This window comes from Sus scrofa, chromosome 16, assembly GCF_000003025.6.
Source record: "Sus scrofa isolate TJ Tabasco breed Duroc chromosome 16, Sscrofa11.1, whole genome shotgun sequence".
In the NCBI taxonomy this organism is placed as follows: Eukaryota; Metazoa; Chordata; class Mammalia; order Artiodactyla; family Suidae; genus Sus; species Sus scrofa.
Genome location: NC_010458.4, coordinates 8,193,789 through 8,207,071, shown reverse-complemented (window position 1 = coordinate 8,207,071; position 13,283 = coordinate 8,193,789). Strand labels below are relative to the sequence as shown.

The 13,283-nt window shown below is 34.2% G+C and overlaps 1 protein-coding gene across 9 annotated transcripts in view; it reads left to right on the top strand.

Moving 5' to 3' along the window:
• The window catches only part of CDH18 (cadherin 18), a 1,026,794-nt gene that overhangs the window by 909,975 nt on the left and 103,536 nt on the right, over window positions 1–13,283 (top strand). For all 9 annotated transcript variants that reach the window (XM_021076963.1, XM_021076971.1, XM_021076964.1 and 6 more), the window contains one exon: window positions 230–417. In XM_021076963.1, the coding sequence (XP_020932622.1) occupies window positions 230–417 (188 nt within the window). The remainder of the gene's footprint in view (window positions 1–229; window positions 418–13,283) is intronic.

The following is a 13,283-nucleotide window of genomic DNA, read 5'->3' as shown; positions in this document are numbered from 1 at the left end:
AAAGTACTATAATAGATATTTTCCTTACTTGATGATAAATCAATTGGGAACAAATCCATTATACTTAATATTAATTACATAAATACTACAGTGAAATGTAGACATTTATGAAATATACATAAACCTAAGTATATGGTTTAAATATTTTAATGCTTTACTTAACAGACTATTTTATGAATATTATTATCATTGAACAAGTTTAATACGTTTAATATAAAATTTTTTTCAGAGCACTATCAGCTATATGTTCCTGAGTCAGCTCAAGTTGGTTCAGCTGTTGGGAAAATCAAGGCAAATGATGCAGACACTGGTTCAAATGCTGACATGACATACTCCATCATTAATGGTGATGGTATTGGCATATTCTCCATCTCCACTGACAAAGAGACCAGAGAAGGGATCCTTTCCTTAAAGAAGGTAAAAATAATACTATTATTGATTTAGGCAATTCACTTAATTTTTCATGAATGGAAGACTAGCAGAGTTATAAATAATCTTTATTGTCAGGTCATTAAAATGATAAAATATTTCCTTTTTGAAGTTTAATTATATTTTAATTATGATTATCCTCTCTTAAGAAATATAGTTCAGGGAGTTCCCGTTGTGGCTCAGTGGTTAACAAATCCAAGGAACCATGAGGTTGAGGGTTCGATCCCTGGCCTTGCTCAGTGGGTTAAGGATCCGGCGTTGCCTGAGCTGTGCTGTAGGCTGCAGACGCGGCTCGGATCCAGCTTTGCTGTGGCTCTGGTGTAGGCTGGCGGCTACAGCTCCGATTCGACCCCTAGCCTGGGAACCTCCATATGCCGCAGGAGTGGCCCAAGAAAGGGCAAAAAAAAAAAAAAAAAAAAAGAAAGAAAGAAAGAAATATAGTTCAGTATGGTGGGAGGAGCACATATAGAATACACTATGAATGGGTCCTCCATCTTTGCAGAAAACAGATTTATCATGAATGCCAGTTCTATTAATGCCATTATTCTATGTTGTACTGATCAAAGTAGCATTAAGAGCCTTTCTAACTAATGTAAAAATCTTCACCGTGTTGGCTAACAATCTTTAGAAGACCAGATTTTGTTGATGGTCATGGATCCTTTAGTGAAACACCAAATTTCTCCCCCATTTTTTTTTATTTCTAAGATTTGTCACTGGATTTAATCTATTGCTTTTTGCTTTTAAAAGAATGTATTGCTCATGCTCTTGTAAAAATGAAGTGGAACACAAGCAATTAGCGAAGAAGGATTTAAATGTAACTCCTAATGCAATATGTCTCAGTCTTTAAATGTTTAACAATTTCAGCTTGGAAATCTAGTAACATTCAAATCCCAAGGCCTTACCTTCATTATGTTTTGATTCAGAAAGGCTGGAGTGAAGGTAAGGAATTGGATTTTTTAACAAGTACTGCAGATGATTCTACTGTATGATATGTTCAGAACACAGGCTTAGAAATTTTATTCTGATGTTCTACTGTGAATCCGTCTATCTATCTATCTATCTATCTATCTATCTATCTATATACCTATCTATCTACCTATCTATCTGTTTACCTATTAGTCTGTAGCTATCTATAATCTAGTTATCTATTTTCATGTATTATATATACTTTTCTATTTGCACTAAATAAAATGCCATTAATTAATACATCTTTTGGATGCTACAAAAGGGACCTGAAATGTAGAACTTAACATATGTAACACTTAAGAAAGAGGAGTTCCCACTGTGACACAGTGGGTTAAGAATCTGGCATTGTGGTAGCTGTGGCATAGGTCACAGATACAGTTTGGATTTGTTCCCTGGCCTGGGAACTTCCATATGCCATTGCTGTGGCAAACAAAAAAAAAAAAAAAAAAAAAAAAAAGAATGTGTCAACACAAGTCTGTATAAAATAGTGATATCTTCACCTGAAATATTTTCTTATTTTAATTTCTCAGATTGTCAAACTCAAGTCAAAAAATGTGTTAAGAGAGTCACATTCTATATCTTTATTTTGAGTGCCTCTTATGTGCCAGTTACTGTGCTCTACATGAACCATGCCAGCATAAGCAGAGCCAAAGTCAGTCTCTGCCTGCATAAACCTTTCAGTCTGTAGAGTAGAGAGACACCAATCAATTATCACATGCATCCCTTTTTGGTTTGTTTTGTTTTTGTTTTTGTTTTTGGTTGCACTTGTGGCATGCAGAAGTTACTGGGCCAGGGATCAAGCCCACACAACAGCAGTGACCCGAGCCACAGCAGTGACAAAACCAGATCCTTAACCAGCTGAACTACCATAGAACTCCCTCATATACATTCTCCGATAATAAAAACTGTTATATGAAGGGCAGTTGTACAGTACTATTGGGAAAGCAGAATCTAGAGTATTTGGTACTGTCTGAAATACAGCAGTGGTTGAACACAGAACAGAAGGAAGCTTAAGGTAACTGGGTAGGTAAAGGATATAAGGACGAGATTTCTAGGAAGAGGAAAGAGTACACAACAAGAATCTGAGGGGAGTGGAATATGGCACATTAAGAACCCAAATAACATTGTTGATTCTGGAGCAAAGAGAGTGCGGGAGTTAGTGCGTAGGAAAGCACACAACACCTTGTTAAATTTTACCCAGTGGGAGCTAGTGAAGCAATCTAAGCAGGAAATGACCAGGTTTCATTTGATGTTAATAATTTCTCTTTAATTGTTGATATAAACTACATGAGGATAAGACTATTTTTTAACTCACCGCTGCATTCCCAATGTCTCGCATGCTTTCTGACACAGAGTAGGCATGCGATGAGCATTAGAGTAATGGATGTAACGTGGATTAAAAGATGAAGTGAGGATTGCCTGTTTTTCATTCCTTGGATGGCTCCTTTATTCTTGTAAATCCCCGGTAAGCGTTTGAAAATTACTTCCTGAAAGATGGATCCCAATCCCTAGGGAACACCAATATTTAAGAAGCAAAGAGAGGAGAGGAAAGAAATAGAGTTTGGGAAGAAAATTTGAAAGAATAGAAAATAATTTTATCATTGATAATTCCCAAGGAATGATAAACAGAAGGAAGACAGTCACTAAACAATATGAAGCATTCTAGAAATTTAAAACAATTTAGGACTATAAATACTCATTTGATTTGGCAAAAGGGAGGACAGGGTGATTGTCACTAGCAGTTTGCAGCTTGCCATCCGCATCAGCATCTGGATCATCATTATCATCACAATAATAGTAACAGCAGAGAACCTTTGTCAAGGGTTTCCTCTGTGTCAGGATGGGTTTTAAACAAGTTTTTCAAGCCTTTATTGAGCTGTTACATCTATTAGCATTCCTTTAAATCTAACTAGGATATTATGATATAGGGAGTATTATTTTTCTCACTAATAAAACAGAAACTGAATCACAGAGAGATAAAGAATTATACCCAGGTAAAAATTTATTTACAGAAAATTGAACTCAGGAGTCCATCTCTTCAGAGTCTGAACAGTTACTCATTTTACACACTTGGATGGAAAAATATATTTGTTTAATTTGCTACAATGGAGAGAATGAGAGAACACATTTAGGGTGGGGAAGATAAGAATGGGAAGCTGAGAAGTGGGAGAAATAAATGAAAAAGAAACACACCATCTTCTTTGGAAAACTTTGTGGTAAAGTGAGGGAAGAAGCTTCACAAAGCAAATAAATGAGAATATCACAAAATGAAGATTTTAATTGTAAGTTGGGAGGCTGAACGTGTGCTTCTCTGCAGATGGATAAAAAGTCAGCAGAGACAAGAAACTGAGGATACTAAAGAGAGGGTAATTGAATTAGAAAGATGCCTTGAGGTAGAGAAGCACTATATTAGGAACCTGATCACAGATGGAAAGAAAGAACCTATGATAGCTATTCCTCCCAAGTTGTCAAAATCAAACAGGAGGGAGAAATCAATGTTTGCAGATGAGTTTACAATGATCTACTTGGAGTATATGGTGGGGGAGGGGGACAAGGGGATCTTTGCCTATTGAGAATTACTGTCATTATAAAGTAGGAAATCATATTTATAAAAAGTGAGGATAGTGTTGGATGATGTGATTATACCCATAATTCAAAGTACAAGTGTATATTTTGGCATTAGGGACATTTGCAATCTTACCACCCTGCATGTCCTCAGTTGATTTGATGTGGTTTGTGAAAAATTAAGGCAAAATAGTATATGGTCTTATGTGTGCACATGTATGCAGTTGACATTCTCTATTCTATACTGCATACACACATACACATATGCAATAGACAAATTCAAGTGTTTAATTGTGGAGGTAGTGATGATATACTAAAAATAACCTTGACACTTAAGGAGTCCAAATTATCTTGTACTTTTTCCCTTGAATTTATTTTCTATAGTAATCTATATTTCCTCTATAATGCATTAATATTTGCATTTATCTAATTTCTTAGTCCTTCAGATTAGGATTATCAGTTTCAGAGTTACTCCATTGCTATGTATTTTATGTTATAAATAAGTACAGTTTGAAAACTGAGTTATATAACTCTGTAGATTTTACTTTTTAGGAGGAACTCATTCAGATGGCAGGAAATAGATAAAACAGTCCTTTCAAACCTGTTCCTTATTTAATCTCAAAGGTGGCTCACTTTAGCCAGCAAGGCAGAACAGCTAATCTTCCCAAACATCAAAATCAGCACTGCTTGCAGGAGCATCTGCACATTCCTGTCTCATCATGCCTCCATCAGAAAATTGCCCTGTTGAATTCACTGGTCCATGGTGTGGTTCATTGTAAATATACTTTGATAACTTTCATTCATTGTTTAATGGAGCCTGACTGGGTGGAAAGGGGAAGAAAGATAAGGATGAATGCAATTTGATGCACTCTTGCCTCTGACATAAACCTCTGTAGCTAGGGGTGTGATTCTTAGCAAGCTTTCTTGAATTCTCTTCTTTTGGGCTTTAAATCAATTTGCATTCTTTCTAACAGTTGTTCCAATTTCTTTTTTTTTTTTAATTCAAAACTCCCACTCTTTTTGCTCTCCTAACTTTTGGCAAATACTCTCTGTAGCATTACTTTTCTTCTTCAAGTATATTTAATTGCAAATATAGTGCCTATTATTTGAAGCCAAAAATCTTAAACTCGGTCTTCAAATTAATGAAGGGTGATGGAAAATGCAATCTTTACTGTCAGATGAAATATAAATTTTATTCTTGCCTTTTAAGAGAGATGACATTATCTAAAGTCTTTTAATCTTCAGTTTTCTTTGTTACAAAGTGATTATTACACATAGATAAATAAGGTAAAAGTAATGCTCTAGGTTGTGTATGGTTAATAATTACAATAATACCCCAATATCTACTTTTCTTCCTCAATTTTCCCCAAATTTTAATTATACCTTCCAGATCATTCCATGTGGTATCTTTACTACCCTCCATTATTTCATGTTATGCACTTCACCTGTAAGCACACAAAGAATGGCATATCTTGTGTATATTATATCACATACTGATGCTGCCATTCATGTGTCCTGTGACCTACTTACCCTTCAGTCGTCTGTAAAAGAGGATTTTTTTCCCTAAAGTTCAAGTTTAATATTGTCTTTGTAGTATAAGTTTTCCAGGTATGTTTCATTCACAAATCTCTTTTAAATTATCTTTTCTAGGTAGGCATTCAACTAATTTCTCACTGTAGAAAAGAGCAATTCCATTATCCATCTTAAATCTTCTAGGGGTGTTAGATTAGAAAGAAATTATTCCAATTATTCACCATGAATGTGCTGCTAATTTTCATGGATGTGTATCTGTATGTTACAAGTGTTTCCCTGTTCATAGCATTTATTAAGCACTTTTGCAACTAAATACTTTGTATTTTAAAAAAATTTTTTAAATGAACAGTGTGGATCATTAAGCCATTTTATTTAACAAAGCACTAGAGATGGATCATGAGAGTAAATGTAAAAATTACAAAAAAAGTATATCTTAAAGTTTAAATTAATTCTAAGAGAAAAATATATGAAATATTTTCAACTATAACCATAGTAGATCTATTCCAAATAACCACATTTTAAAATTTTTCATGGATTGTGTTTATTGAATTTTTCTTTATCATTTCTTTGATTTGTGTTGAGTGACAGAATAAGAATCAGGATATTCTTTGCCACTCGATTGTAACATTTTGTGGCTCTGAACCAGAAAATGCAATAAAAAATAAGGCATCCTGACCCATTACAAATGCATGCATGGGCAAATACAGGAGCACACTTTGTGCCTAAGAAGAAATAGGTTCCTAGTGCTAACAAACTAGTTCCAAAAAACTGGACATTCATTAAGGATTTTATTATTAAAAAAGTCAGCCAAGGTACTGTTTTTATTCTTAAAAGGTTTTAATGTCTGGAAAATGGTCTTACTGCTCAGGTAAAAGGTGATGAAAGTCCAAGTTTCAAGTCAGTGAAATCTATCACCGTATTTATGATACCCAATGACAGAGGACTGCTTTGGGACAACTTTTGTTCTTACTCTTCATCTATAGGCATGGCCATGGAGTGACAGATCTGTTGAAACTACTTTGAACATTAGTTAATTTGTAACACATATTCCTACAAATAATTTAGTGTATTAGTTGGAAATAAATGATCTGTTGAAACATCTTGATGAGTTAGGCTATCCATATTCATGAGTTATTGGTAACTTTTCATGTATGGGTATATTGAAATACCCACACACATAATGCACTATATATGTGATAGTATATAAGTATATATAAATAATGTAATATGAAATATGTAAATATACTTCATATATATTATAAAATATATGTGTATTTTTTATTTAGAATAAAATACTTCCATTTATTTTCCCAGTCTTCAGATGACAGTACACAAATATATAATATTTATTTGTATTGATAAGCTTGGAACTATACACTTTAAATGAGCATGACACTCTTTTGCACAGAGAAATTTACAATAGGAAAGCTTTTGAGTGTGTTCCAGTCTTTACAGGATGTCCACCATCCAGGAAAGGCCTGTGACAAGGACCACAAATGATGGCATAAGAAGAAAGGCTAGCTGAAGAAACATTATTCAAATTCATGCAGTTTTTGGCAAAATACTATCATTTAAAGTACATATTTTTCTCAGAAAACAAAAATTAGTAATAATTTCTGTTACTATTCCAGGATTTGGCCTTTTTTTTTTACATATTTGATGTGACATTTTTCATGCATAAAAATGCTGCTATGAGTCCCATTATTATCCTCCCATTCCCACAATGGATGATAAGGCAACACAGAGAAATTGGACCAAGAAAAAGGTCCTATGGAATCTCATTATTTAGGAAATATTATATAGGAAAATAGTTTTTAGGACCTTTTTGAATTCCAAGAAGAATTGAAACATAGAACAACTTGGTTAAATATTATTTTCAGTATACATCTATTTGTGATGGTTATATAGTTTCAGAGGAGGAATGTGTTAATGTGATTTAATGAATGGTAGAAGTGATTAATGAGAAACAATTAAAAAGTTCCAAATATGTAGAGCTGGCTAGAAAAATGATTGATGGGAAAGATGATAACTCGTCTACAGTAATGCGAAATGTGTTCCTATTAACAAGAGGGAGAAGTATGATTTTACAAGTTAGAAAGAGCAATGATATGTAAAAGTAATTGCTAGGAATAATAGGCCAAAATTAAGAAACTAAAACTTAAGAGAAAAATTGGAGTCAAGTCATTGACAGTGAACTGAATTGGGACATTGGGCAGTAACTAAAGAAAAGAAAGAAAAGCCTCACTTTTGGGGAAGTTAAAAGTACACCAGAATAAACACTTCTAACAGAAACAGGGATGATAGAGGATTTTACATGGAAAGCATTTCAGATTTTTAGCTTTGTGAGTCTGTGAATTAAGGAAATTATATATAAAGATATTATGAGTTTCGGTAGCCAGAATTAATGAAGGTATAGTTAATGAAGTTAATAATTAATTTTCCATGTTATAACAAATACCCAAAAGAGGAGTTCCTGCTGTGATTCCATGGATAAAAGACCCCATGTTGTCTCTATGAGGATGTGGGTTTGATCCCTCGCCTCACTCAGTAGGTTAAGAATACTGTATTGCCATGGCTGTGGTGTTGCTGCAGCTGCAGCTCTAATTTGACTCCTGGCCTGGGAACTTCCATATGCTGCAGGTACAGCTGTAGAGTGAATAAATAAATAAATAAATAATGAATAATAATCTTAAAAGTATCATGGATACGTACTTTAATAATGAGGATATTTTATTCCACTAATAGTCCGTTCATTTTTAGGTGTCAAATTGGAATGTTATCTTACATTATTTATAGACTAATTAAATTTCAGGCAGAATATCATAGTGCTTAAAGGCGCAACTCGTAGAGTCCCCATGACCAAGTTCAAACTCGAGTATGTGACTTATGGGCTGTTGCTTCTTAACTTTTCTGTGCCTTGGTTTCCTCATTTGTAAATGGAAAGAGTTATAACTCACAGGAATTGTGGTCATTACATGAGTTAATATATGTTAATTGTTTCATTTGCACTAGGTGATAACTAGAGATGACATAGAATTTTCCATCCTTCAAATGTAAACCATGTAATTGCATTTTTCTGTACTCTAAACAAAGCTATATTTGAAATTGAGCAAGTGCTATTAATCACCTACCACGTACAAGGAATTAAACCAAATAACTGAAATATGAAGATGAAATAGATCATATCCTTTCTCTGAGGGGAAACTGAGTAGGCATGAAACATTGTTATAATACAAGATGTCAGGGGCTAATGGTATAGGTTTACTTAAGTTGTTAATGAGCTCACAGATAAAAGAGGGCTGATTTTTCAAAGGTGGGGGAGGGTTAGGTAGCACTTTTCTTGGGAGATCATTTTAACATGCATGGAGGAGTACGTACAATATGCTTAGGAAGACGGTTGAGAGTCAAAGTCTTTATATCCAATTGCATTGTCATTCAAGCATGAAGATCATAGACAAACACCTTAGAACACTGACAGTGAGGGAACATTATACTGGTAAATACATAATTTAACCAAAATAGTTGTAGTATGAATTACCTGAAGTTTTTGTTTCCCCTGAAAGACACCTTTATGACCCATAGTGCAGAGCTGAAATTTTGGAAGACCAGATTTAGAGTCTCATCCCACAAGGGTTGAATTAGCATGTAAACTAGATTCCCAACCATGGCAGGGCATCTTCTTCCCAGGAAAGCCAGGGCAGTCACAGAAATTGGTAGAGGTGAGGAACAGATTACATGCCCTCTACGCCCTAGCTCTGTCAAATTTTATACTTCTTGTCTCCAGAACTGCAAGAGAATACATCACATCTCTGTTTTTCTCAACTACCCAGTGTTTGCTAATTTGTTATAACAGCCCACAGAAATTAGTGCAATGGTGTTAATACAAAAACCTAATAAACTAATACAAATATTAAACAACCTCATGTATGAGTACCTTTAGAACCTAACCATTTCAAGCACCATTCCGTTAAAACAAAGTACATCACAAGTTGAATTATTCTAGAAATGCTTAGATGGTTCAGTGTCAGAAAAATAAATATCTTAGACTGAGTCATGAAATGACCTATAGTATATAACATATATTACTGATATCAGTAATTTCATATGATTTAAGGCTGATCTATTTCTTTAAAGTTGGAAGTTACCAATACACATCCCTGTTATATTTGTTGGTAACTATATGTTGCTGGTATATTTGTTTTCAATTTTATCGGAGTAGAGCTGACTTACTGTGTTAGTCCTGTGTTAGTTTCAAACATGCAGCAAAATGAGTCAGTTGGATATATACATATATCCATTCTTCTTCAGATTCTTTTCCCATTTAGATTTCTGTGGAGTATTGAGTAGATTTTCCTGTGCTATACAGTAGGTCCTTGTTACTTATCAATTTTGTGTACAGTAGTGTTTATATACCAATTCCAACCTCACAATTTATCCCTCCCCACCAACATTTCCCCTTTGGTAACCATAAGTTTAGTTTTGCTAGTATATTTGGTTACCAGCTATGATTTCATGATTGTATCATAATTACCATTGCTAGAAAAAATATTAAAATTAAAAATTAAAATATGCTAATTTCTCATTCCAGATGAATGATAGTTTCTTAGTAAAAACATATCCCATGTGATAATTGACACATATGCTATTTAAAATAAATTTAATTTACTAAAGTTGACCACAATAATCGTAGAGATTATTAACTATGAGCATCAGTGATGAGGTAGTTTCAGTTTCTGACTCTCAGAACTTGGACCACAATTCAGACTTGTCCAGAGAATTAAATATAAGGCAAATTCTATAAAAATGATAAAAGAAACTGTAGTATTCCTGGAATATTTATCCCCAGATATTAATATTATGTTATTGAGTTCCAGGAGAACACCTTTGCCTTAGGCTCACCTACTTCTCATATTAAATGAACTGATGGAGTCCCAGGTGGCTCAGTGGGTTAAGGATCCAGTGTTGTCACTGCTGTGCCTTTGGGCACTGCTATGGCTCAGGTTCAGTCCTTGGTCTAGGCCCTTCTGCATGCTGTGGGCATAGTAAAAAAGAAAAAATAAATAATAAATGAACTCTTAAGTTAGACTTGCAGTTAAAAAGAAAGCAAGCAAGAAAGAAATTTGGCATGGTTTTGGAATTTTGATAAATGGGATAAACTATATTCAAATTATAAACTCCCATTCCCACACCAAATATCTTGGTGAGGCAAAATCTATGGATTAAATATGGCGGACGTTATCAAAGACTGGAGCCTACTCTTTCCAAGAGATTTCAGGTGACTCAAAAGGAAAGAATGCTTTCCCCAGTTCTTGTTTTCAGCTTGATTGTTTTAATCATCTGTTCAATCCAAATGATTGTGTCAGAACCCAGCTTGAAAATAGCTACAAGCATGGACAGTTGAAATTTGAATGTGATATAGCTGGAAAAAACTATTTCTTATACTCATTAGCAATCTCTGGCTCTGTAATCACCCTTGTCAAGTTCCTACTATGCCTCACTGTGTGGAGTTATTCTGTATCCATTTTTGTTCTGTTTTAAGGCAGAAAAAGAACTTTTGTGTTTTATAAACTCTCAGTCAGACATTTTATGATTTTGCTTCCTATGGTACTTAGCCCGAGTAAATTTTTCTTTATTTTTTTTCTTTTAAATGTTTTCCTCTACTATCTCTACATCAAAATCAAATATTAAAAGAATAAGTGTCACTGTTCTTGGTAAACTGTGATTGATAGACTATGTTTTAGGTAATAAAAAGTCTACTGGGAGTTCCCACTGTGGCCCAATGAGTTAAGAATCTAAATGAAGTGGTGCGAGGTTGATCCCCAGCCCAGCACATTAGGTTAAAAGATCCTACATTGTCGCAGCTGTGACATAGGCCACAGGTGAAATTTAGAATCAATCCCTGGTCTTGGATCTTCCATGTGCTGCAGGTGTGGTCACAAAATTTATATATTTAGATATCTATCTATATCTATATATCTATCTATAAGTTGAAATTGAAACCCAATGGCAGAATCCTAATTAGTTTCCTGGGAGCAAGAGATTACTAGGAAATTACTGAAAGATCTATTAGCAAGGTACAAATAACTATTTATACAGCTTTACCAGCATTTGTAGTAAAAGGAAAAATAATAATTATAACCTTAATCCAATTTCCATATATTTTTGTAGTTTTAGCACAAAACATTGAATTAATATACTTTGTGTTATGTATATAACCCTGAAATCTCCAAGAATAAATATTGTGATTTCTTCCCAGTTTTTCTATACTTGCCATTTAGCACTGCCACATTTTCTTTGCACATAAGATCGTTAAAAATATTTCCATCTGCACTAATTCTTCTGATTCTCAATTCCCACCCATACTGAAATAATATTCTCACTCCTTAGTGACTCTAGATGAGTCCTTATCTATCCATCTGCCAGGCCTGACAAACCAGTCCTTCAAAATGATTATCTCTGTCTTGGGATAGTTAAATATATATGAGATAATCATCAACACTAAACCATGTGTTCACATAAACAGCCTGTACCTTAGCAGTACATAAGTTATTGTTAAGATAAATTACATACACCTTGCCAGGGGACCTGCTAAAAATGGAAAAAGAGATGTCTGTCATACTGTATGCACAGCTTGATAATACTATCTGATAGAGTAGAGATGGCCAAAATGATCTCCACGAATTTCATTGAGAGTCAGAAAGGCTCTCATTGAAACTTAGTTATTGTGACATCTGCCAGATGCAGCAAGTTGAGTCTGAAAAATGACATTGATCTTAAGCAGTAAGCCTACCAAGGGTATTGCTTTCCATGAGCAAAATACCTGGATTCTGATAGCCCATGCTCTTCTATACCAAGGGGACCAAATCAGTGCATCTTATTCTTGATAGACAGCAAGTGTGTACCATTTCTGGGACAGGTGATTTAAATTTGGATGAGACATTTAATTAGTCTAAGACATTCTTATTTACTAATGTTAAGGAGAGAGGAATCAAGGAAAGAAAAAGGTGCAATAAATCTGTGGGTCCAAATAAAAGTCATGCAACTTCTCAACAAGATGGACATTGGTTTCTTTGGCAACTCATTTCTAGTTTTAATTTTCCTGAGAAGGAAATGACTTCCAATTGGTGGATCATAAACTACAGATCAATTAGCCCTTCTTTAGAATATATAAATCTAGAATACATAATATGTTTATTTTATATAAATGTATGTGTATGGCACGTATGGTTCACATTTAAGAATTTGAGTTTTTAATATTTTAAAATTTTTGTTTCTGACCTTACAAACACTTAAAAATGTTGTAGTGACCCTGTCTTATTACTATCCCTGAGAAGTATTGTAGGTTCCAGGCTCTTTTCTCTAGTTTGGAAATTAAATGGTTGTTTTTCCTTCTATACAATCTCTAATCTCTGGGAAGGACAATTTTCCAGGGCAAGTCAGAATAGATAAGGAAAATAATCAACAGTAAGACTGATCTTCTGCTTATAAAATCCCATTAAAGATACCCTACAGCTTCTCTGGCTTTTGGGGTAAAGGAATATGTCTGCATTCTCCTTAGGGAATGGTCATTCGCTGATCCTGCCAAGAAAGAAGGCTGCATGATTGAAGCAAACTAGCACAAAATCAGTGGTAGAAATAGAAATGAAAAAAAAATCTATTGTTTCTTCTCATAGGTGTTAATCTATACACTTATAGGTACTTCATAGGCTCAAAATAAGAGGCTAATCTCTGTATAACCTGCATTAATATTGCATGGAAACTTTTGACATGGTTAGTCCTGAATCTAAGCT